The sequence below is a fragment of the Lithobates pipiens genome, unplaced genomic scaffold, assembly GCF_037356315.1.
Source record: "Lithobates pipiens isolate NorthernLeopardFrog02 unplaced genomic scaffold, aLitPip1_a1.2 Scaffold_16, whole genome shotgun sequence".
In the NCBI taxonomy this organism is placed as follows: domain Eukaryota; kingdom Metazoa; phylum Chordata; class Amphibia; order Anura; family Ranidae; genus Lithobates; species Lithobates pipiens.
The window spans coordinates 441,967,286-441,994,186 of NW_027507748.1; the positions used below are offsets into that span (position 1 = coordinate 441,967,286).

Sequence of the window (26,901 nt, forward strand, 5' to 3'; positions counted from 1 at the left end):
AGATTCTCCTCATTACATCTAAGCTCTCTATCACACAGTCCCCTCTTCCCATTGGAGCCCTACCTCACAGCTCCAGCAATATAACAGAGGACAGGAGGTGAAGCAGGTCTGGATGGAGATGTACTTCTGTCCACTCTTAAAAGCTAGGGGTGGCTCTGCATGCTGCCTGCCCTATATCAGCATCGTGCATTGCCATGGTGCAGGCTGGCCCAGCCCTGGGCTGTCAATGGTTATTATGGAGCTTGTGGCCATCCTGCTCACACCATGCTAAGACATCATGCTGATCAAGGGGCAAACTATGTCCCAAGTTCATGGCACTCCTAGCAACCCTAGCATAGACATTGTCATTGCTTAATCTCCTTAATTTCTCAAATGTTTTCTGCAAAAATAAGCTTTCTCTAAGGCCCCATTCACACATCACGTAGCAGGAATGGTGGGCTACAGCTAAAATCTCCTGCTATATTGTAGCCTATAAAGGTTTATAAAAGCTGTTAGTTTATCCCCAACCAAAATCAGTAAGAATGTGCCCAACTGCCTGCCTAAAGCTGGCCAAAGAGGATTTGTTTTGTTTTTTTGACCAGCCAGTAGGCTGAACTTAAAAAAAAAAACAACGGATTCCTTCATCCATACAAACAAGGTGGAGAGGGGAATCCCTCCCCGTGCCATTATATTCTACAGCGAGACTCTCTGCTGTCGGAGTACAAGGATCACTGGCTGCAGCCAGCTGTTTCAGAACAATTTTCCAACAAGCCTATTTGGCTGAAGTTGATCCAATGATCGACTTCTGCTGAACAGGAATGGCCACACACAGAACGAAATTCAGGCAGTCCCTGCTAAACCCATTGAATTTCGACCATCAATGGCCAGACTAATTGTTTTGTGGTAAAAAAATATAGACATTGCATTGTTTTTGTGTTTACTTGTGTGAGCGTTGTCTGTTAAATCAGGCTTTTATACATGTATGGAAGTCATATAGGTGTAAACAGGTACGATCTTCCATGTGTCATTGACTACATACTATACAGCAATGTTCCCTTGGTTGTCTTCTAAAGATTTACAAATTCCCTCCCTCGTTTTAGATGTTTTAACTGCTATTTTTAACTGAAAAATAATAAAAAGCAGTATGAATTGAAGTTGACACTTTCGTTTTTGACTTATTGCTTTAAAAGAACAAAAAATAACTATTGTAATCAATCTAATTAGGAGTCGTGTAATATATTTAATAAGATAACGCTGGGTGATAATACAGTAAGCTGAATAGAGATTCTCAATATGGCAAGCCATAATAAAAGAGAAAACAAGTGTTTAATACCATAATTGTCTGGGCTAAAAATAATTCCCTGGCATTATGTGAAGACAAATATAGCGCTGTCAGATTGTAGCATTTAGTGAAAGGTAATGTTCACAGTAGGAGCGACTCAAGCAGGCAAACAACAAGTAGGTCTCCCATCATCTTTTTCATGATACATGACTACTACAGAATAAGATCGAAGAATGATCTTATTACATACTCTGACCTACTTATTTATTTTCTTATTTTTAACTTTTATTTCTACCATGGTAACGGTGTTTTTTATTTATTTATTACCGGTATTTTTATAGCGATATCAATTTACGCAGCGCTTTTTATTTTTCATATCAGTCCCTGCCCTCAAGGAGTTTATGACCCTCTCTATTCATGTTTTCCTACTCCTATGGTACCGGGCTCCCCAGACCAATGGTCTGTACACGCGATCCAAAAATTGTACGAAAATACAGCTTTTGACGTAATCGTATGATAATCGGATCGTCATTACAGAGCTTTCGAGAGCCGATCACGACAGTTCATCTGATATTATTTTATCAGACATGCACGAAAAATTTTCCCGTATGATACCAGATCGTACGATTTTCCTTAAACCAGTACAGTTGTCGTCTGAAAATACAATACAAATACACTACAACACTTGACATCACTTACGATTTTTTTATTCTGTCGTACGAGAATTTTCGTAACTTTAGTGAACTCTTCAGGTTCACTATACGACTAACATGCAAAAAAAAAAGCACGGACGATCTGTGGTCCGATTTTTGGATTATGGGTGTACGGGGCATTAGTTCTTTGTTTTCATTCTTCTTTTAAAAATGACGTATGTATGACTGTTTTTTTCCTAACATGCGTTTTACATGTGGCCGATTACCTTGTTACCTCAAGGTTCACCAAACCAAGTAAAAAAGTGTTAATCCCTTTGGGACAGACCAACCACTTTGAACTTCCCTGGTTTAAAGGTATCATATGGATACCAAATTAAGGAACGCTGGCACTCTCAGTGAAGGAATTGTTCAGATAGCACAGTTTCTTTGAAGTTTGCTGTTAGTATATGAAGTTTGCATCTTGGGGAGAATATTTGTATCAGTCCGTAAACTTGTTAAACTTCGTATTATAACAGGGTGTAACTAGAGGGTTATTTTTGGTACACAGACACATTGGAGCTCTTGACGCCCTCTGAGGATTCCTTGGAAGCGTGATCTTTTAAAGGGTGGTAATGTATTAAGGTCCTACAAAAGCTCCAGAAGAAGCCACAGTTGTGGTGAAACATGTAGAGGCAACCATTCTTTTGTATAGTGACCACTGAACTTTATTGTGCTTTTTTTTTTTAGATGAAATTGTTTTCTCCTTTTTAAATTATATTTGTTTAATAAAAATGATGTAATATCAATTTTCATTGATTATTTGCACCTCCAATTCTGTCCTTGGTAATATTTTGAACTAATTTAAAGGAGGTGGTGTATATGGTGAAATCTCCAACCTCAAATACCAAATTTATTACATGAAAGCAACTCTGATTGGATGTTATAAATGGGGACATTTAACATAGCTGGCTAACTGTAATCTGAAATATTGGTATTCCTTGACATAGGCTTGTGGTCACTGATGTAATGGGGATACTCTGCAGTTTGTTTGAGTTAAACATTAAAAAAGAGGCAGTGCCAGTGAAGTAGTGCAGCTGATCCGCTATGGGTTATTGCACTTTGCATATAGTGATTGTCCTCAACTATATTTATTGCTTTTTTACATAATGGATACATTAAAGTAGAACTAAAGGCAATGCTTTTTAAAAAAAAATTTGGATAGAATATGGATACAGATAGAAAACCCCCTATTTTTTGGGGAGATTTCCCTTTATTTCCTGTGCATTAGCCAAAACAGGGAATGGAGATTCCCCCAAAATTAGGAAATCCTGGGGGGCACCAGAACTAGTGTCCTCATTAGAAGATTTCTCCTCCATTAGGCTTCATGTACACCCTGCCTACATTTACCACGGGCATTGCGATTTTGCCACATTTTGCGTCTTTGCGTCAGAAAATACCTATCCTGAACACGTTTCTTCCACGTTCAGGAGAGGGAGGTTGGAACTCACCTAAATGCCACACCTTCTAAACTCTGGTAAAAGCCTATGTGTACATTGACACAAAGGCTTTTATGGAGTTGAGTTTAGGGCCTTTGGCAAAAAAAACTCCAAAAGCTCCTAAACTCAACTACATTATTGTTCTGGTGACAGCCCAAAATTTGTCATTTTCTTTCACTTTCATTCACAGTGATAATGGTAAACAGGACAAATAGAGAGGGTGACCCACCCTAACAGGGACACACACAGCAATAAAAACCGGACAGGTGTTCTAAACCCCCTCCACTGTACTTAAAAAAAAAAAAAAAAAAGTTTTTGGCTTTAGTTATACTTTTAAATATACTGGGATATTTCTAAAAGGGGATTCTAGGTTTTGTAATAAAAATTTTAAAAAACATAAATCTGGGTTGAGAGGGCCCGATGATGAATGATTGATGAATGCGCAGTGCATGGGGTGTGTGAGTGCGGGCAAGCAGAAGTGGCTACTGCATGTCCTCCATACGAATCCTTTGTGATCTCCTTATTAATTTGATTTGTTTCTGGTCTTTTTATTTTATCATCAGATAGACCTTTAAATACCAATTTCCACACATCCAGGCTTACCCAAGATAGGGAAGTATGTTACACACAGTATGTGCAGTAACCCAGAGCAACCTAAAAGAATCGTTCTTGTCCTACTCTGATTAAACCAAGGTGGCTGATATAGGTTAGTGCACTTTGTTCCTTGCACTTGCACTTTTCGAAAAGTCCTATATTGTACTATATGGGTTAAGTAAGAAAGTCCACTTTTTGTATTTTTTGACACTCCGCATCTCTTCCCCCCTCCCAAAAACAAAAAATTGAAAAAAATAATGCTTGTGTTTTCTCTGTCTCTGTTCTAGGCAAAGTTGCGATACTGAAAGAAGATCTTCAGAAGTACAACAACAGGGAAACATGGTTCCAAGTTCAACACGTGGATGCTGATTCAGAAGTACAGGTCAGCTTACAGCCATAACCCAATAAATATAAAGTATTTCCCATGACACACATAGGTTACTACAATGGCTCCTTAGGTTCTAGTGAGCACCCAGAGCTGATGAAGAGGATCTGTCTCTGGTGCTTGAGTGCTGGTGTTGCTGTATGTCATGGTTCTCCTCAGAAACCAATCACAACCTTACATTTAAAGAATAACTCCAATTTTGTTGAGAAAAAAACATTTCCCTCTGGGTGATGTATGTACATTGCAATGAATTCAACAAACTTTTTTGCAGAGTCCTACCTTTTACTATTCTAAAGAAATAGCCATTTGTTTGTGTCCATGTACATGTGCAAAGCGTATGTGAATGGGAGTGACTTTATAATCAATCAGCTGCTGCACTTGCAGGGTTCTAATAAGGAAATGGACAAGGTGTGAATCCCTTTAAACGAGATTTCGCTTTCAGAGCATCTTTCCAAAAATGACATTTTTGTTGCAGGGGATGTCTAAAATCTGACTTGTATCTTAGTGCAGACTACTGGTAAAATCAGTAAGCCAATCACACAAGCAGGAAATTAAATTTCTGGGGGGCGCTCTGTACAATATCTGTGTACAGAACGCTTCCAGGTTGCCATATTGCATTTTACAGAAAATTACAGCTCTGGATATTGAAAAGGAAAGGTAATTTTTAATAACGTTCAATTACGACTTGTGTAGCAATTGTATATGATATATATATTTTTTTTTATTTTATTTTTCTATGAAAGTGGAGCTTACCCTTTAAAGTGTTTCTAAATCCAAGATCAAAAATGAAAATTTTATATTGCAGCTTACTAGTCTTACTAGATATGATGGCTGCATTTTCTTTTTTCATTTTTTTTCCTTTAATCTCATCTGGTGAGCCTGCCAGTAACACATATCCTGTCATAGGCAAGTTTTTTTTACACTGTACTGTGCTAAATCTATGGAAAAACCTTATTGTTACCCTAGCACAAGAAGAGTACTAGAGGCTGGATTGATGTGACCTGAGTGTGTTTCTAAGATACTTATCAAGAGCGCTCTCTTTGGAATATATGTGCCTTGACTAATTTGACTACTATACTGTCTTTATGGTGATTTGCTCACATTGGGTCTGGATAGCTCCCCATTGGGAAGTCAGTCTTTCTATTTTAAGATTATATGTACAAAGCTATTGGCTGTTTGATTGTACCTGAATTTCCCACCCGAGAAGCACTGACTTCACCTTGGTTTACTCATTTGCACCTCTATAGGCAACATTCTATGAATTCCAGTCTACCCTACTGGCTGATATTACTCTATTAGACCCTTTCACACTGCCAATGTTTTTCAGGTGCTACATCGCTAAAATAGAGCCTGCATAGCGCCTGAAAAAAGCGGCTTCATTCACTCCAGTGTGAAAGCCCGAGGGCTTTCACACTGGAGTAGTGTGCTGGCTGGGCATCAGAAAAAGTCCTGCCAGCAGCTTCTTTGGAGCGGTGAAGGAGCGGTGAACTCACCGCTCCTCCACCGCTGCTCCCCATGGAAATCAATGGAGCAGTGCTGCTATACCGCTGGCAAAACGCCGATCCGGGGGTGGTTTTCGGGCGGATTTAACCCATTTTTTGTCCGCTAGTGGGGGGGGGGTTAAAACTGCCCCTCTAGCGGCCGAATAGTGGCGATTTACCGCTGATGCCCTAGGTGGCGCAGTGTAAAGGGGTCTTAAAGATTAGGAGTGGGTTCCAGTGTACTCATTGTGTCACATGTGCTCCTGAAGAAGGATTCCAGAAATGAGTCCACATGTAAACTGTAATTGGAATATTTGCATGTTGTGAATCCCTATGGGCAGAGTAATTTTTAATGTTGTGTAATTAAAATTTTTAATAGTACATAATAACGTTGTTTTTATGATACTCAGTTTCTCTTCTAAATGTCCACACAAAGTCCATGACTACATATTTTGTTCATAGTTGTACATGATTTGCTGGGATGTGGGCATATAGCACACACAGTCTGGGTTTTCCTCTCGCAATAAGACACTCATAAGACTATTTCCAGAGACATGGGCCTCCATCAGTTTTTAAGTTGTAAGTCTGTAAGTTTTTTCCAGTATTTGCTCTTTGCTCCAGTCTTTTACTATAACTTAAATCATTAAGTGAATACATTTAAAGAAACGTACTTTAGCCTTTATGTTGTCAATATTTATATAAGCTGATTCATAATACATATAAACCACCAGTCTGTCCCATTTGCAACTGCCATCTTGCCTTTTGCACAGCACAGAGATGGCGACGCAAAGCTGTCACTTACAGGAAAGTGTCCCTTCCCTCTATAAGGCAGTAGGCTATTGAGAATAGTTAAAGAAGAGCATGATTGTTAAAGTGGTTGTAAAGTCAGAAGCTTTTTTAACTTAATGCTTTCTATGCATTAAAATAAAAAGCCTTCTGTGTGCAGCAGTCCCCCTCTGCCCCCCTAATACTTACCTGATCCCCATCTCTGTTCAGCGATGTCCACGAGTGTCTTGGCCGTCTCAGAACTCTTTCTCCTGATTGGCTGAGACACAGCAGGGGTGCCATTGGCTCTCGCTGCTGTCAATCAAAGTCAGTCAGCCAATCAGGAGAGAAAGGGGGCCGTGCTGAACCAGTCTAATAGGACACAGCTCAACTTGGGTGCCCCCATAGCAAGCTGCTTGCTGTTGGGGCACTCAACAGGAGGAAGGGGCCAGGAGCACCAAAGAGACACCCGAGAAGAGAGGATCCGGGCTGCTCTGTACCAATCCACTGCAACAGAGCAGGTAAGCATGACATGTTTTTTTATTTTTATAGAAAAAAATAGAGACTTTACAATTACTTTAACATTTGGCAACAAAAAAAAAAATCTAATTTGCCCATCAGTAACAGTACTGTTTAGTCTGCATAGAATGCACATTTTGGGGAAAAAAGAAGCACATTTAAAACAGCAAATTATAAATATTTTCTAAACTCACCTTAAGTTTAACTTACCTTATCCCTTGCTTTGGATTGTGGGCTAGCCCTCTGCATCCTGACTTATAGTAAAGGACTACTGGTGTCTCAGTCAGGAGTCAGTCTCACAGATTCCCATTGACCATTTGGATAAGTACACAACTAGGTTACCGAGGAACAGGGTCTAAGCATTAACCGGTATTCCCTAGAGCTCCTGATGGTGGAGATAGGTTTTACTGTGGGTTAGTACCAGGTCATGGTCCTCAGGGTCATCTTACCAGGAAGTGAGCAAAGCAGGGTCAAGTAGCAGATATAGCAGGTAGGGATCAAGCAGAAGTGTAGTCAGTAAACAAGCCAAAGGTTGGTAATATAAGGCATCACTGCAAGCTTTACCAGTGTTTATGAGTCTATCTCTGATTGAGGGATACTGAATTCATAAACTCTTTTCCCTTAGGCACCTGTAATGTGGAAATACTGAAGAACATTAAATGTTCTCCCTGGTTGTCTGAAATTACAAGAACACAAATTGGGTTATTGCAAAATGTAATTTTAGACTAGGTCAATGTGACCAGACTTAAAAGATTAAGCTGCAGTTGCCCTTATTTGCACAAATTACTTTAAACAGCGTATAAGCGTATATGCATTGTGTAAGAAATGTTTGATTTCTCTGGATGTCATGCTCAGCTATAGCGGTGAAAAGGTGGTTTAGATAAACAGTGCTTGGTTTTAATTTCTGTTTCACTTGCTCAATGTCTAAGCCCTTGTACACACGGTCAGAGATTCCGACAACCAAATCCGTCGGATTTTGTCCAACGGATTTTGTCCGAAACTGTTGCATACACACGGTCGGACAAAGGTGTTGGAAAATCCGACGTGATTGCGTTATTTCGTTACGACGGGACCATGTTCACGCTAGTAGCCAATAGTTTTGGTGTAGGAATTTGATCTGAGCATAGGTGGCACTTTGTCCGATCGGAATTCTCTACACATGATCGGAGTATGTCCGATCGGAGCATTTTGTCGGAAAATTTTACCAACAAGTTGGAAAACTTGGTCCGTCGGATACTCCCACGGAAACAGTCCGATGTAGACCACACACAGTCGGAATATCCGACAAAATGGTCCGATCGGACACATTCCGTCGGAAGCTCCGACCGTGTGTACAAGGGCTAACACTTATCCACCGAAAGCCAGGAAAACAACCAAATATACATCTGAAATACATATACTGTATGTTATACCATATGTTCTATCTGACAAAAATGTGCAATTCTGTTTAATTAGTGTTGTGATCCAAACACTTCTGCCATTAAGCATAGCATGGTCAATGACCTTTTTTACTCTACTGCAGTTAAGCAGAACAGCTTGGTCACTGACCCACCCTTAGCCTGCTGACAACAAATACATATCATCACTCTGTTTACTTGGCTCTCTACTTCTGTCAGCATGCTGCCAGTGTTAGATTGACAGCACTGAACCTGAAGAGGATTACAAGAACCTAATATAGATTCATGTATTTTACTAGATCAATTTAAAAATATTTATTTTTGAGTTATGTGAGCACTGCTTCGCATTAGTTGACCAAAGCTCAGTTCACACAGGTGGTAAAAGGGTGGTAAAAATAGGTGTTTTTTTACTGTCCCCCTAACTGCTTACACATAAACATGATGGCCACTCAAGTGACCAAATTTAACCTGATATGTTGCATTTGGCAGGTGGTGCCACTTATTGAAGTCATTGGTACTACCCCAAATTGCATGCCAAGCAACATGGTATTTTAATGGAAATTGTCTGTTGGTCTTTAAAAAAAAAAAGGGTCATTCAGGAGGCGGCACTTGAACACCTGCAAATCACTGCCCAAATGTCTCTAAAAAGTGATCCATTGCAGATCGTTTTTCAGAGGGCCTTTAAAGTCCACCACCTGTGTGAAAGGCGCCTCACTGTTACTCACTGGAAGGGTCTGTCTTTATTATAATTGCCCTGTCACTCTTAATGTGATAAAAATAGCATACCTTTACACAAGACGGATAAAGGCATCTCATCAAACAGAAACAGAAAATGTAGTTTGCAGGTAATGATTTTAAAGTGGTTTCAAGCTTTGTGAAAAAATTAATTGAAGCAGTGAGCCAATCTCACGAGCAGGAACATTGATTTTTTGGGAATATGTTTGCATGAATAGGGTAGTGTTGCCAAGATTCCAAGAAAGAGAATTTTTATTTTTTCTCTTGTAGGATGGGAAAGTCATAACTTGTTTTGGCGTAAAATACAAAGGTAACTAGCAATGTTAATTTACAAATGTAGCAGAATCAGCACTTAACCACCACTACTGCCAGCTCCAATGCTCTCCTCCTCTCAATCTGGTGCTCCGGAGCTGTGGTGGTGGTGGTGGTGGTGGGGGTCCCTCCATGTAATCACATACAATGCAGGGCAATCAACCAGATATTGTAAGTGGTGGGGATGTGCAAGAAACTGTGGTCAGGAGCATCTTAGCCCTTGTACACACGGTCGGACATTCCGACAACAAAATCCGTCGGATTTTGTCTGACGGATTTTGTTCGAAACTTGTGTTGCATACACACGGTCGGACAAAGTTGTCGGAAAATCCGATCGTACGTAACGTGATGACGTTATTTCGTTAGGACGGGACTACGTTCAGGCTAGTAGCCAATAGCTTTAGTCTAGGAATTTGATCTGAGCATGCATGGCACTTTGTCCGATCTGAATTCTCTACACACAATCGGACAAAGTCCGATCGGATCATGTTGTCGGAAAGATTTATAGCCCAGCTCTAAAACAGTCCGATGGAGCCCACACACAGTCGGATTATCCGACAGCACGGTCCGATCGGTCATTTTCCATCGGAATGTCCGACCATGTGTACAAGGACTTAGGTAGGAGGATGTAGGGGACCAGCTGCTGGAGAGCAGAACAAGGTGTTTCTACTTCTTCCAGCACTGCTGCATTTAATCCTTGCAGGTCTAGGGGTGTCCACTGCAAGTATTGGGCTTTAATGTGTAAGGTGTATCTAAATCCAAAGACAAAAATGTAAGATACATTGCAGTCTACCAGTCCTTAGATTAGGTTTCATTTTCTTTTTCTTTTTGGACTTTTTTCCTTTATTTTCACCTTGAAATCCTGGGAATAACACACTTCCTGCCCCTTTATACCCACACTATTTTCTTCACTATTTTCTTCACTATTTTCTTCACTATATCTATGGATGCAGCCATGGTTGTCACACAGGCTGGACTTCAAACATGTTTGCATAGCCCCTAACTGTCCCTAATTTCGAGGGACTGTCCCTTATTTGGAACAATACATGACTCTAGTTCAGTCTCACCTGGAGTATGCTGTCCATCTCTGGGCACCAGTCCTCAGGAGGGATGTACTGGAAATGGAGTGAGTGCAAAGGGCAACAAAGCTAATAAAGGGTCTGGAGCAGTGATTCTCAACCAGGGTTCCATGGAACCCTAGGGTTCCTTCAAAGGTTGCTAGGGGTCCTTCAAGCATTGGGCAATTTCTGCCTCTCAGATAAGTTTCCACCGACACCATTGATCTTTTTAGCTATCTGTAAGGAGGAAATTCTTCCCAATGACCACAAATGTAATGACTATTCTTCCAACTGATCATCACACTAATGTATCATGAGTTGTAGATTTCTAATTTTTATCAGGGGTTCCCCGAGACCAGAGAACTATTTCAAGGGTTCCGTTGTGTTGAAAAGGTTGAGAAAGGCTGGTCTGGAGGATATTAGTTATGAAGAAAGGTTGTGAACACTGAACTTATTCTTTCTGCAGAAGAGGTGCTTGGGAGGGGATATGATTTCAATTTACATATACCATACTGGTGACCCCACAATAGGGATAAAACTTTTTTGTGGAAGGGAGTTTAATAAGACACGTGGCCACTCACTAAATTAGAAGAAAATAGGTTTAACCTTAAACTGTGTAGAGGGTTCTTTACTGTAAGAGCGGCAAGGATGTGGAATTCAGAGGGGAGCATAAATAGTTAAAAAAAACTATTATATAAGCATCTGAACGACTGCAACATACAGGGATATACAATGTAATACTGACATATAATCGCACACATAGATTGGACTTGATGGACTTGTGTCTTTTTTCAACCTTACCTGCTATGTAACTATGTAACAGTCCCCCTGTCCCTCTTTCCTCCTCATCTGTCCTTCATTTTAGTCTGCTCTATATAATTGTATATAAATTGCACTATTTATCTTTCAAAAAGTGTTTTCCAGTGCTAAACCTTTCATCCCATTTACAAATTGCTGCAATTATACATTTCAAAAGCCAATATAAAAGAATACCTGGTGATACTATAAGGATATTGATCCGGGTTGTGTCCTCCAACTGAGTTTCCAGGCTCCTCCAGAGACACCAGCCTTGCGCTTGGTCCTCCACCTGAGAAGTCCTCCCCTGGATCCTCCAGTCTTCTTGGCTTCTCCCCGCAGGCGAGACAGCACAGGACCACCCCTGGATCAGCAGGCCCCAAGACATTGCTGGGCCTACACTCTCAGTTGAAAAACCTCAGGCCATCTGGCCCCAAGGCACAGAACCATGCTACATAGGCCCCAGGCCAGGAGGGCCATGAGGTCAGGATAGCAGACCCCAAGACAGGGAATCAGGAACAGACCTAAAAATTGGCGTCAGTACCTTAAATACCCTCTCCCAGAATGCATAGCAGGGAAACCACACCCACTGAGCTATTTCCAAGCAAGAGCTTTCAATGCATCCAGCCTGCTGCTGTTCCACACCCACCGACGGTGACAATGACACCTACAGTCAAGTGGGAACCAGTGCAACCCAGCTGGACTAGTACAGAAAATAGAACTTTTAGAGAGTATTAATCTGAGCCAAATACAGCTTCAGACAATTAAATTTGAAAAAAAAAAAAAAACCAATAGCGTAGGCCCATTAGGAGCAGGGCGCTACAAACGAATCATTTTTTCTGTATAATTCTCCTTTAAGGGGGCACGACAGAGGGTGTGTCCTATGCCAACATACTTTTGTTAATAGATGTCCCTCGTTCCCATCTCGTAATGTTGGGAGGTAAGATGCCCACAGAAAGTGACCACTACACTGCATTTCTGGCAAGATCAACAGTTATTTCTGTTCTTGCTAAAAATGTTCTTGGCCTTAGAAAAGGGAAAAACAATGCAGACACCACATCTAAGGACTGGTACACTACAATATATTACATATATGTTTTTGGATTTAAATACACTTTTAACTATAGTGTTGTGATGTGGCGAGCAGCCTTTTTAGCCATCTGTTGCTTGCTAAGCATACTGGGTAATGCAGAAGAGCGACAGCTGTGTTGAAAATGAGTCGGCTACAGAAAACTCCATAAGCATGCACTGAAATTGCAGGATGGCAAGAAACTGGAGTACTGGAAAAGGTTGATGTATATGTCACAGACAGGTAAAATGTCAATCCTGCTGTTATATATGCACCAGGAGATTGATTACTATTGCAGGCTGCTGAAAGACGGTATCCTACAGTAAATAGCATTATAAGCTGCTATTTAGAATTTTTAAGAAAAACGATTTCAAGTCTGATCAGTGCTCCATCCTAGATGTTGAATTCCTCTCCTTTATTGAAGAGACACTAAATATACATCCATTGATATAGCTCTGATAGGCCAAAAGGAACTACGTTTTTAAAAGTGAAAATGTTTTTGAATCTGACCTGTTCACATATGTGGCCTGACCGCTCCATGATACTTGTGATTATGCAGTTATGAGTTAAAGAATAGTGAGCTTTTGTTTTGTTTTGCTTGTGGGAACGCAGTTCCTTCCTGTGTTCACTTCTCTTTAATGTTGCAGCCAATATTGATAAGAGCTGAGTAATGAAGTACCGCGTGGTGTCTGATTTTTTATATCAGACTTTCAGTTATGGCTGTTGATGCCTGGAAGTTTGCCGGTTTTACTTCACACTCCCCTCTTGTAAGTTTGGATGCTTAAATGATTATGAAAAAAAAAAAAAAAAAAAAGATCATTCATGTAAACATAAAGAAATACACGCCATAGGCTTACTTCCATTATATTCTAGAAATATTTAGTAAATCCATTGAGCAGTTCCTGTGAAAGGCAGAAAAAAAAATCCCTTATTGGTTAGACCCCCGGTGCCCAACTTGCAAGCCTTTAACACTTATTCTGTGGCATTCAGTAGTCTGTGTTTTGATGCTTAAAGTAATATTTAAAGCGATTGTATCCTCTGCTTGGTGATTTTTAACTACAGGTAAGCCTAAAGGCTTACCTGTAGGTAAAAGGAATATCTCCTAAACCCGCACAGTTTAGGATATATTCACCCTGCATGCGGCCGCTGACAGCGGCGCATGCACTCTGAATGTCCAACGGGTCGTGACGGAAATTCAGAGCTCCTTACTGGAACGGAGTGACGTAATCGCGGCTCTGGCCACTCACAGCGCAGAGGGAATATGTCAGCTCCCTCAGCAGTGACCAGGAGTCAGAGTGGACGCTTCATTCTAATGTAAGTACTTCATAATGAGCTAGTATGCGGTGCATGCTAGCTCATTATGCCTTTGCCTTACAGTTTTTTTTGTTTTTTTCTCAAGGCATATAATTGCTTTAAGCGATTTCAGCAGCTGATTTAATCACTTACCGTGTATACACTTTCTTCATCTTTTAATCCTTACCTATGTTCCAGTTGAAGTTGGTACCATGACTACTGCCCCAGGTTTCAGGGTGGCTCCTTTCACTTGCAGAATCATCAGGAGACACCCTTGCATGCAGGGACTGGAGTTGTGTCTCATTAAATGCATCAATATAAATCAACAACAGAAATCATCAACAAATTTGTCAAAAAAAAAAAGTCGTCAAAAATGGGCAGCTGAAATCTTTTGATGAACTGAAATCTCTACATCCGTTACCAATTACACAATTTTTGTTGGTATATACAACTAAGACACCCTTACCAAACACAGTTTAAACATGTAAAGGCTTCATTCTCAGTGTCTGCTCTTGAATCCTTACTAAAGGAGGATGATCTTCAAGAGCCCCATCTACTATTTATAAGTTCCTTTTCCCTGAGACTGTTCGGCTTATCAGTGTGTGTGTAGAACCAAGTGGGTGTTGGTGGTCCATGATTTCGACCAGGAAGATTGGAAGGGTATCTGGGATGCACCCTTTACCAAACTAATCTTGGCCCGTGACCAACTGATCCACTACAGATTTTTACATCGTATATACATGACCCTGGTGAAGATAGCTAGAATTTTTGGTTCAGTCACCTCTTCTTACTGGCGTTGTTCTGCAAGGGGGGCTGACTGTATGCATATCGTCTGGGATTGTTCTGTTATACAGAAATACTGGAAGAATGTATGGTGACAACTATCTCTCTAAGTCCTTCTATAAGGCATTGTCTGCTCGGACTAATGGATGATCTGGCCCCCACTACAGCAATATGGACCTTACTTATGTAATTATTTTTTCATGCTACGAAACGCATGGTTCTGTCTTGAAAGAGATCTATTCCTCCATCAGTAGAGTCCTGGAAGGCTTCAGTGAATAGGGCTTTACCCTTCTATAAAGCCACATATTTGAACAGGGGGACGCTTCTCAAATTTGATAAGTTCTGGGACGGTTGGATGGCCTCACCTCTCACTGTAACAGACTAGTTTTAACCTTTTATTAATGTTTTCCTTTCTATTCCATGTCATCTTCTGATATGCACCTCATCACCTCTGACAAGGTGGGTTGGTGGTCGATCTACAATATTGAATGGTGGGACACACAAATTGTATTTTCTGGAGAGTGTGGTTAGTTTTTTACATGGATACGTGTGCTCTTGGTTGCTTATGGGGGGTTTTGTGTCTATTCTGAGAAGGCGGTGTGGGTCAGGTTGGCAAGCATCACAGGCAATGGTTATGCACTTCCTTTTTGTATACTACTTGTTTTATTACGTTTTTTGGGATGGCTCGTCGTACTGCGATGGGCCAGCCTTGAATGTTTTATTGAAAACAATAAAAATAATTTTCCAAAAAAAGAAATACAAAATCCTGTAGCTTAGGATGGCAAGACACTACCCGGCTCCTTCCACCTCTCTCCTCCAAGCTAACAGACTGGCTGGAGACTGCCCTGTTCGCTTTTAACTTTTTCTTTGAAGACCGGAAGTTTTGGGAAACAGCGTTGAGAAAGCAGGAGCTAACCATATTGAAATTTCAAAGGCGTTTTAGGCTGGCTTATATATATATATATATATATATATATCACACTACCTTATCTTATCTTATCTTTTCTCTTACTTACTAGCTTACTTTTTTTCTGTGCTGTCCATTCCTTTTCTTTATTGAAGTTTTTTTCTGAAATAAAAATAGACCACGCTGATGCAAATTGTGGCACATGTGGGTGTAAAGCACCGTACACACAATCGGACATTCCGACAGGAAATGTTGGATGTCAGGCTGTTTCCAAAAACCCAACCATGTGTATGCTCCATCAGACAATTGTTGTCGGACTTTCCGCCAACAAATGTTGGCTAGCATGTTTTCAAATTTTCTGCCAACAAATGTGTTTTGTCGGATTTTCCGATTGTGCGTACACAAGTCCCTCGGACGAAAGTCTAAAGTACAAACACGCATGCTCGGAAGCAGAAATGGTCAGCCTTGTAAACTAGCGTTTGTAATGGAGAATTAATATTCGTGATGTGGCAAATTATGAAATCTCGAAATGCAGCGCACAATTCTCGTCTTCTTTAATGGGATAATAATGAAGCTGCTTTGATGGTGATACTGATGGAGTTATTGCAAACAAATTTTCAAAAGACTTTTTTTTTTTTCTAATGATATCAAGAATAATATTATTATGTTTTTGTTTTTTTATTTGGTCAAGTTACCATAACACCATTATCCCCTAGTTTATAAGATCAAAGATACAACTATGTTGGTGTCCCTTGTGAATTTTACATTGTATTTTTTAAAATGTAACTGCCTTCTCCCAAACTGTCATTTGAAGTAAAACACATAGCCAAGTATTATTCTCCACAATTTTTTTATTGTGCATTAAAAAAAAAAAAATGGCAAAACCTGACACTGGGAATAACATTGTTTTCTTTGGAATTGAATTCAACTTCCGACACATTACCTTCAGGGTTCACTCAGTATATAAGTTACTATAATCAGGCGCTGGGCTGCCCTAACTAGATTGTCTCTCTGACTGACTGTTGTAAACATGTACTTGGCATCGCTGCTAAAAAGTTAGTCGGGTAGAAAAAAAGACAGAAGCCCTTTGAGTTCAATAATACAAAAGAAGAAGAAATGAATAAATAGAAAACTTCCATATATTGAACCCTATGCCCACAGTTAATCAACAGGAATGCAAATGTATTTCTTTTTGCTCCAGCCGGGAAAAAAAATCCCTCCTGATCCCCTAAGGACCATTGATCTCTGTTGTTATTACCTATAAATGTTAACCTCCCTGGCGGTACGATTATTTCGGATTTTAGGTGCTAAAAGCGGTACCATTATTTTGCATGAAAATTTGGCGTTTTATATTGTAGTCCTGTAATTCTTAGGAATAACTCTCTTAAATCTGTCCAAACCAGAGTCTAGCAGACATCCCGGGTATGATAAAGTTTGAAAAATTAAATCATAAATTATAATATAATAAATAATTATAAATAATTGTACCAAATAATAATATAACAATAATAAAAATTATTCAATAATGTAATCAAATCAAAAACACTGAAATTTGCTCAGTTGCAGAATTGTCACTGTCATTACTTTTCAGTATTTGATGACGGATCTCCCCACAAATCGCTATCGCTCAATTCTGCGAGTGATTCTAATTTATTATCGCTGTTTTCTAGCTGGTCTAAAATCATTTTTGATGTACAGTGACAGTTTTGGTTGCTATGGGCAATCTCCAGTTTCCAGGCATAAAGAACAGTTTTTATTATATAAAACTGCATGCAGGACACTGGGCAGACCACTAGGGACAACGGGGATGTGAAATATTTACATACAGCAATGTAATCTATAAGATTACATTATACTGTATGTTTACTGTTTGTTTCACTTTTTGGATTTGGCGCCGATCTCCGTGCCCGTGCGTCGCAACGCTCGCAGGGCACGGAGATCGGCGATGTAATGCATCGAGCGAGACACGGCTCGCTCGTACAGCCGGGAGACAACGCTGGATCCGAGGGAGAAGGTGAGTAAACGTTCTCCTGGATCCAGCGATGCAGTCCCGAGTCTGACTCGGGGATACCGCTCTTGGTATAAAAAATCCACCCCGAGTCAGACTCGGGAATACCGTCAGGGGGGTTAATATCCAGTTATATGAATGCATGCAGCTTTTTTAAACACTCTACTGATCTTTCTAGAACTAGTTGGTGAGCGACTTTGTTCCACATTTTCCCAGCTCTTACTATGAAGAAGCCTTTATGTATGCAGAGGTTAAACCTTTTTTCCTCTAGACGTAAAAGAGTGCTTTCCTATCCTCTGTTATTACCTTTTAGTAATTTTACAGTCTTCTTCTTTTCCTATAAAAATAGCCAACATGTTATACTTACCTGCTCTGTTGCAGTGAATTTGCACAGGACAGGCTGGATCCTCCTCTTCTTGGGTCCCTCTTCTGTGCTCCTTGCCCCCCCTCCTGTTCTGTGCCCCCACAGAAAGCAGCTAGCTATGGGGGCACCCGTGCCGAGTCACAGCTCCCTGTGTCCATTCAGACATGGAGCCCCGACCTGTACCTGCCCCCTCTCTCCCCTGATTGGCTAGCTGACTTTGATTGACAGCAGTGGCAGCCAAAGGCACCGCTGTTGGGTCTCAGACAATCAGGGGGGAGAATCTCGTACAGCTGACACACTTGTGGACATCGCTGTACAGAGAGGGACCTCAGGTAAGTGTTACAGGGGCTGGGGGGGGGGGGGGTGCTGCTGCACATAGAAGACTTTTTATCTTCATACATAGAATGCATTAATAGAAAAAAAACTTGCTGCCGCTACAACCACTTTAAAGTTAATAACTCCATACCTAAAGTAAATAACTCCATTATTTATACATAATCATAATCACTATATAGACCACCTGTGTATTTATACATAGTCACGAGAGAATAAATTAATTTCAGCTAATCTTTCCTTATAGCTGAGCTCCTCCATGCCACTTATCAGTTGGTTGCCTTTCTCTGCACTCTCTCTAGTTCTCCAACAACCTTTTTATGAAACTTGTGCCCAAAACTAAACTATATATTCCCATTGAAGGCTTATCAATGATGTAGGGGCCAAATTATGTCTCTCTCTTGAGTCTATTGGATTGATTTACTAATAGCAAATAGGCTTCTCACTTTCCGTGGGAATTTTTTCTTAGCTTAGTGTATGTGGTCAAAATTCACTTTGAAAAGAATACCCAATCGTGCACAACTAAAAGAATAAACTTATGCTTGCACATGATTGGATGATGGAAGCTCATTCCATTAGCTAGGAGAAAATCCCCTTGTAAAGCGAATAGCATACTTGCCTTTAGTAAATAGTACCTTATACTGCTTTAAATATTTAATTCAATAAATAAAGTATTTAGATTTCTTTAGAAACTACAGCTTGACATTGCATGATTTTATTAAAGCTAAACTCCAGAAATTCAGCTACTTTGTAAAATGTGATGAATTTGTAGGGTTTCAGTCCAATAAGGTGCATGTCACCTCGTGGACTTAGCTTTTTAATTCACAGTTTTGATTTTTTGGGAGTGCCGGGGTCATAACTATACTTCCAGCGCTTCAACACTAGAACCTCTGGTCTGGTCTGGTCCTGAAGCTGCAGTTACATGCAGCTGCTGTGCCCACCCCCAAATCGGAACTAAAATTTCACCCGAAGAATGATCTGCCAATTTTCAGATCTTTAGTACGGTGCTTTCGACAGCCGATTCCAGTTTTTCGATAGACAAAAGCTGGATGTGCAGACTAGGTTTAATATTCAAGGCTTAACTGAACACCTGAGTCTAGAAGCTGATTGGTTACTATGCTCAGCTGCTTAATAGTCCGTCTGCTATAGTTTTAGTTCATTCCCTCCTTTTTGTTTTGAATTGATGCACCTGGAAAGAAATTTAGCTGATTTTAATCTGAACCTTGTTGGGCTGTACATTGGGGTCAAAACATAGGTGGTGGTTCCATGGTTTTACAAGCCACCAATCAGAGCTTTAACATCACAGCCTGACAGGATTGCTTCGTGTCTATGGCAATTTTAACTTGCACTACAGAGTTTAACAGGTAACACCACCTTTCAAACTCGCCCATTGAGATCAATCAGACTAAATGCTTGGCTCACAGTTGCGGTGTTATCCCACAATTTAAAACTGCCATTCAGCAATGTAAAAAAAATAGAACAAAGAAAACCAAGGAAATTGGTAGTTTACAGAAGTTATCTGTAAGGATTACCATCTTCCTGGAGGAGCCCTATCTGTTCATCTCCATTACATTGGGGAGGGGCAAGGAAATTGGTAGTTTACAGAAGTTATCTGTAAGGATTACCATCTACCTGAAGGAGCCCTATCTGTTCAAATCCACTACAGGGGGGGCAAGGAAGTTGTCAGTTTACAGAAGTTATCTGTAAGGATTACTGTCTTTCTGAAATAGCCCTATCTGTTCATCTCCATTACATGGGGGGGGCAAGGAAATTGGCAGTTTACAGAAGTTATCTGTAAACTTTGGTGCAGCTCACAGGAAGTCGCAAGGCGATCAGAAGATATTTTCTGTACTTGCTGAAAGTGTTTTTATCTTGAAAAAAGAAAACTAATTCCACCAAGACATCCAAGGAATGTAATCTGCAAAATATTACATTTTTTCATGTGTTTGAATATTATTTGGGCTTGGTTCACACTGCTGCGATGGCAAAGCCGTACGACTTTGCCCTACGACTTGCTCCCGACATGATCTGACTTGGATGCTATTTAGGAGCCTGTACAAGGGCTGAAATCGCAATCAAGTTAGACCAAAGTGGTGCAGGAACCTTTTTTAAATTCGGAGCTTCTTGTGTAGCATCAATTAAGATGGCTCTCACAGGGAAACATTCAGTTTGACATGTCATGCAACTTGGTGGTCTCCCATGTCGCAGCAGTGTAAACCGTGCCTTAAACCCTGTAATTGTGTACTTTTGTTGTTGCTACTTTCATTTTTTCATTTAACTCCTTCCTGCCCAGCCCCGTTGTCCTTTTAACAGGAGGGACTGAGTGATTATATGACCACTGCGGTTGGCTGTCACAGTAGTCACATGGTCCGGAGCCAGTCCTAGGTGTCTTTATCAGCTTGGTCACAGATACCTTGGCTGCCCATGGGTGCATATATATGCCAAATGGCTGTTAAAGCCCACCCTGTTTGCCACTACAAATATGTGTTACGTGGGTGGCAAGAGGTTTACACTTATTCGTTCCAGTTTTTTTCTGTTTTTAGTTACAGATTGTGTATAGGAATTAGTCTGTGTTCCTGTATCACCAAATTAGTTATTTTTGTTATTAACAACCAATCAGCTGTTATCTTTGAGCTTATTTCCATCCCTGGAAAGAGAAATGAGCATGCAATGATTGTTAGCATTTCTCCTTGTCAAATGTCGGGTGCAGTGGTCATTATCTGTAACTAATTATACATCTGTTTGTATGTAAGTTAAATAATCTATAACAACCGTGTGAAAATACCATCAAGGTTAACAGCTGTGCCATTGCTTAAAATAAACATGTGCCTTAATCTGCTATATAAATGTAAAAAGAGAAAAAAATTACAGTTCATCAAGAGTTATGATGTAATCAGCTGCAACTGTGCTAAATATTGCCAGCCATGGAAAGTCCGTTACACTCTGTCTCCAATGTATGATTCCATCTAGTTACACCCTTCATTTTTAAAATCACATCAACATTACGCTCTACTTTTACAAACCATATATTGTCTTGGCTGACTAACTAGCTAAAATTAGGCAATTTTAGAACTTTGTTTATAGAACCTCAGTTCCTTGGCTGATGCATGATCAGGATCTATAAATTTTATTACATTTTAGTTGATATATTGCAAAACTTGTTTTATTTTCATATTACACAGTACTTTGTTGTTAATAAAAGTTATGGTCGGTGAAAATTTTGGATCGAGTGGTGCATATGGTAAATACGCTTGTTCTACAGGTTAAAGTACACTTTATGGCTATAGCATGTCAGTGTATACTGCTCTTTTTACCAAAAAACTGGAACCAGATTGAATGTGGTAACTCTAGCAGTCAATAATGTAATCACATTCATTTTCTACCCTGTAATGAATTAATAAGGAAGCGATTATGTAATTTTTGTATCCAGAATTGAGCTAAGGAACACCCCTACACATAACATAAAATATCAAGTAGGCCTGTTTAAAAAAAAAAAAAAAAAGATGAGATGCCCCAGGTATACATCTGTAAATAGTGTGTAGAAATAGCATGGAGGCACCATGGATTACTGCTGTCCAGTTCCATTAACCAGTGTCAGCACTGTGGTCCATGAAAGACTGCCCTGTTTCCCTCAGGCCTTATGGATCTGACCCAGTTTATAGGGTGGAGCTACCATGACTTTAAATCAACTTTTTACTGACCCGCAAGCATTAAAATCTTTTAAAAATTACAAGGATTCCATGATATCTCTTTGAGAGAACACTTTTATTGCCTGAAAATAAATCCCAGCCTTTGAACACTGAACCACACTCCTCAGGCCCTATTTCTTTCATTTACACATCCATTAGGACTTCTACAGAATATAGCCCAGCAACTTACCAAACAAAATTGGGTAAGAAGCTGTGAAATATGCCATTATGAAGACTGGCAGGATATTTGGGCTGCAACTGCCAAAAGTTCTAAGAATGTCCTAGCACTAGAGAAATCCTACATGGTCCTCTATAGATGGTATCACTCAAAATATTTTCCCACTTACATGGCACACATCTGGTGGACCTTCTGTTGTGGTAATAGATTATGAATAAAGGTATATAATCTCAGCTAACCAACACATGAACCTGGAAGACCCCCTCATTGACAAGTCAAAAACTAAATAAATGGCATGATGATCACAGGAAAACGAATGGCAATTCTGGCTGATACACACAAGACATTCCTAAAAGTATGGCAGCCTTGGATATCATACACAGGATTGACTACCCTCACTAACTTTTTGTTTAGTAGATGACCTCTAGACTCTCATATCCCTTCTTCCCCCAGTCCTTTTTGCGCTCCTTCTTCCTTTCCTACGTCTCCTTTATCCCTCTTTCCAGCCCTTCACTTTTTATCAACCGTTTTCTTAAAACCTTTCCTACCTCTACCCATTCTCCTGATTATTTTCCCTACCTAAACCCCTATTTACCTGCTTTCTCCATTTCTTCCCACCCTCCTGACCCAAGTAATAATTCGGCCACAGCTTTCCACCTCCTCACTTTCCTAGACAACCCTGCGGCATCTCAAATGTTGGCCTCCTATACAGCACTATAATCAATGAAATGCATAGGTCTGTTTGGTGTTATTATTACCCCCATGAAATCATTCTCTACAGCTTTTACCTTTTGTACCACCACCTCCTCCCTTTAGAATGTAAGCTCTACGAGCAGAGCCCTCCTGTACCTTTTGTATTGAACTGCACTGTAATTGTGTTGTCCTCCCCCCTATACATTGTAAAGTGCTGCATAAACTGTTGACGCTATATAAATCGTGTATAATAATAATAATTATTATTATTATACCATTGCTTTGGAATTGTCTCTTTTATGGCTGCCAGTGTATACTTTGTAAACATCTAAAACTGAATACCATTTTTGTGCTGACCTTCTCTTGTCATGCTGATTCTCTTCGGTACTTTTGGCGTCACTAATCTGGAGCAAGCATTCTGATCATAGTCTAACTTCACTGGATGCATACACGTTTCATGTGATTTGGAAACTTTTGAAGTCTTTGAATCAGCACGGCAGCCAGGTGAATAGAATTTTCAGATGGAAATCAACAATAATTGGTGGGAAGACTGTGTCTAGAAGAGTTGTTGTGCTCGGAATTGCAATTTTATTTTTGCTACCTGTTGATATTATGGAGCTCCTCTTCTTCTTTTATACCAATTCAATGCATATCGTTTTTTGAAGGATTTGGAACGGAGAGAGGAAATGCACACTTACCTTTAAGGGTTATAAGATGTGTGAGGTAAAAGGAAATGAAAATGTAATCTTTAATGGTTCTTTAGTAAAGACACACATTTATTGTTAGCTTTTGTAGTAGCTTTCAGTGTGTCTATTGTTAGGCCCATCTGTGTTTGAAACATCATCTCAGTACCAACAATGCTGCTATCAGATGCTGCTTTAATATTGCTGGGTGTATTGCTGTGCCACTTAATTCAACATTTTCAAACAATTTCAAACAATTTCCACAAAATACTTTATTGCTAAGCCTGTGTGTTGGACAATATAATGCACAGTACTAGTCTTAGCAGACTTTGGTATACTGGAGTCTTTATCATCGTAGGTTAATTAAAAATACAGTTTATACACATTGTTACAGCATTTTACAACTAAATGTAATAATTATAAGGTCTTTTCTGCACAGTAAATAAGAATAGATGGACAAAAACAAATTCAAATGACTAAGTCTGGTTTTAGGGTTTCAAAGTACTAGAGGCAAATTTATGAATCTCATGACTGTCCCAGGAAAGTAGGGATATTAGGAAGATCTGATTTACTACATATATGTGGTTAGTTAGCCCATTTTTGCACAAGGCATGTCATGTGAAAATGCATAAGATTGCTGTATTAGCTCTTCATACAACAGGGCAATAACTCATTCAGTGTATTCTAAAGTGTACTGTAATTTAAGAGCACCAGTAACTGTGTATAAAATAAATTACGTGTATGTTTGATAAATAAGAGGCACACAAAAGGAACACATGAAGAAAAGTATACATTTTCATCAATGGTGGACTATATGCAGGTATTTTTATTGGTATTTTTCTTAACACACAAATAAAGAGAAGGATAATGTAGTGGACTTCAGGTCCAAATGCAAACAACGGCTCCACAGAAAATTTTTGTTGGCAAAGACACACAAATGCCAAACTCATATGATAAAAGACATTTTGGCTAATAAACATATAATAATGCTTATTTTTTATGACGTGGGGGGGGGGGGGGGGGGAGGGGCATTCCTTTGTAAGGGTAAGAACTAGGTTCACAAGTTCATTAGCCTGGAACTAGTGTCTACCTCTGTGTTTAGTGTTCATAGAATGCCATACATGCAGACCATGTGGCAACAGGTTCAATAGGCCTCTAGAGACATAGCAGCAGCCTAAGGATACTAACAAGTTATCTGCTTTCAGTTGTTTCATTTCTTGGAAAGCACATGATTATCAGGGAATTAGCAGACCAGACTGTATGGACTACACAGAGGAAACCCAAAGCGCATGTAGATGATATATCCATTGGAGCTCCAAAGATTGGGATTTGGCCATTCATCTACATTGGGGGTTATCTGGATGCAGGAGCCTTGATTGAAGCTCTAATTTCTCTGCTTCGAATTAAATACCATTAAGGCTGTAATTGTTCATTCATCTGGTAAGCGCATCACTTATCTGGTGACGGGCACAGAATTTCGGAGTGTGTGTGTGATCACGGTGGTGATATGCTGATCGCTTGGAATATTGGAACATCTTAATGGACTTTAATTTATAACAATTTTTATGTTTATTTTAATTTTATGATGCATATATCTTTCTGTGAACACTATACGCATGTTTAGTGACCACTTTTGGCAATAGACACCTATGCCATACGTTCTGTGCATAGTTATATGTATATAGTTATTTTTTATTTAGTGCTTTTGGCGCAGTTCTTTTTATTTTTCTTTGCATTTGTGTGTTTGTATCCCACTTCGAGCTGCTGCCTATTATTTATGTTTAGTATAATTTTCAATTTATAGTTTTTTTGTTTATTTACATCCAAGCGCAGTTTACACATTTTTTTTATACATGCAGACTAGTTGGTATTGGCAAAATAAACCCAAAATGAATACCGAACTTAAAGTGGTTCTAAAGACAGAAGTTTTTTTATCTTAATGCATTCTATACATAAGATAAAAAAACCTTCCGTGAGCAGCAGCCCCCCTAATACTTACCTGGGCCCCATCTCGATAAGGAATGTTGCACGAAATGTTGTCTCAGCCAATCACGACTCTCCCTCCTGATTGTCTGAGACACACAGCAGGTGCCATTGGCTTCCACTGCTGTCAATCCAAGTCAGTGAGCCAACGAGGAGAGAGTGGGGGCACTCAGCAGGAGGGAGGGGCCAGGAGTACTGGCGAGGGACCAGAGATGAGGAGAAGAGGAGCTGCTCTGTGCAAAACCACTACACAGAGCAGGTAAGTATAACATGTTTGGTATTTAAAAAAAAAAAAAAAAAAAACAAGGCTTTAGTATCACTTTAACCACTTGCTGACCAGCGCATGGCAATGTACATTGGCACAATGGCACGACTGCGCAAATGGGCGTACCTGTACGTCTCTTTTAAGATGCAGCATTGTGGGCGCACGCATACCCCATAAGCGCGCCCGCAGACTCGATGTCCGCCGGGGGCCCGCGATCGTGTCACAAAATGGCACAACGGGGAGATGCCTATGTAAACAAGGCATTTCCCTGTTCTGTCTAGCAACCTGAAAGGGATCTACTGCTCCCTGTCATCAGGAACAGTGATTTCTGTCATGTTGTAGTGAGCCCATCCCCCCTACAGTTAGAATCACTCCCTAGGACACATTTAACCCCTTGATCGCCCCTTAGAGTTTAACCCGTTCCCTGCCAGTGTAATTTACACAGTAATCAGTGCATTTTTATAGCACTGATCACTGTATAAATGACAATGGTCCCAAAATAGTGTCAAAAGTGTGTCCACCACAATGTCGAAGCCACGATAAAATTTGCAAATCGCCGCCATTACTAATAAAAATGCCATAAATATATCCCCTATTTTGTAGACAATATAACTTTTGCGCAAACCAATCAATATACGCAATATTGAGTTGGCAAACCCTTTGCAGCTATAATAGCTTCAACTCTTCTGGGAAGGCTGTACACAAGGTTTAGGAGTACGTCTTTGGGAATGTTTGACCATTCTTCCAGAAGTGCATATGTGAGGTCAGTCACTGATGTGGATGAGAAGGCCTGGCTTGCAGTCTTCGCTCTAATTCATCCCAAAGGTCTTCTATACGGTTGAGGTCAGGACTCTGTTCAAGCCAGTCAAGTTCCTCCAGCCCAAACTCGCTTATCCATATCTTTATGGACCTTGCTTTGTGCACTGGTGCTCAGTCATGAACAGGAAGGGGCCATTCCCAAACTGTTCCCACAAAGTTGGGAGCATGAAATTGTCCTAAATGTCTTGGTATGCTGACACCTTCACTGGAACTAAGGGGCCAAGCACAACCCCTGAAAAACAACCCCACACCATAATTCCCCCTCCACCAAATGATTTGGAGCAGTGCACAAAGCAAGGTCCATAAAGACATGGATGAGCATGTTTGGGGAGGAGGAACTTGACTGTCCTGACCTCAACCCAATAGAACACCTTTGGAATGAATTAGAGCAGAGTCTGTGAGCC

The 26,901-nt window shown here is 40.1% G+C and overlaps 1 protein-coding gene across 2 annotated transcripts in view; it reads left to right on the forward strand.

Moving 5' to 3' along the window:
- The window catches only part of RASA3 (RAS p21 protein activator 3), a 303,463-nt gene that overhangs the window by 137,494 nt on the left and 139,068 nt on the right, over positions 1-26,901 (forward strand). For both annotated transcript variants that reach the window (XM_077482700.1, XM_077482701.1), the window contains exon 4: positions 4,271-4,365. In XM_077482700.1, coding sequence (XP_077338826.1) covers positions 4,271-4,365 — 95 coding nt within the window. The remainder of the gene's footprint in view (positions 1-4,270; positions 4,366-26,901) is intronic.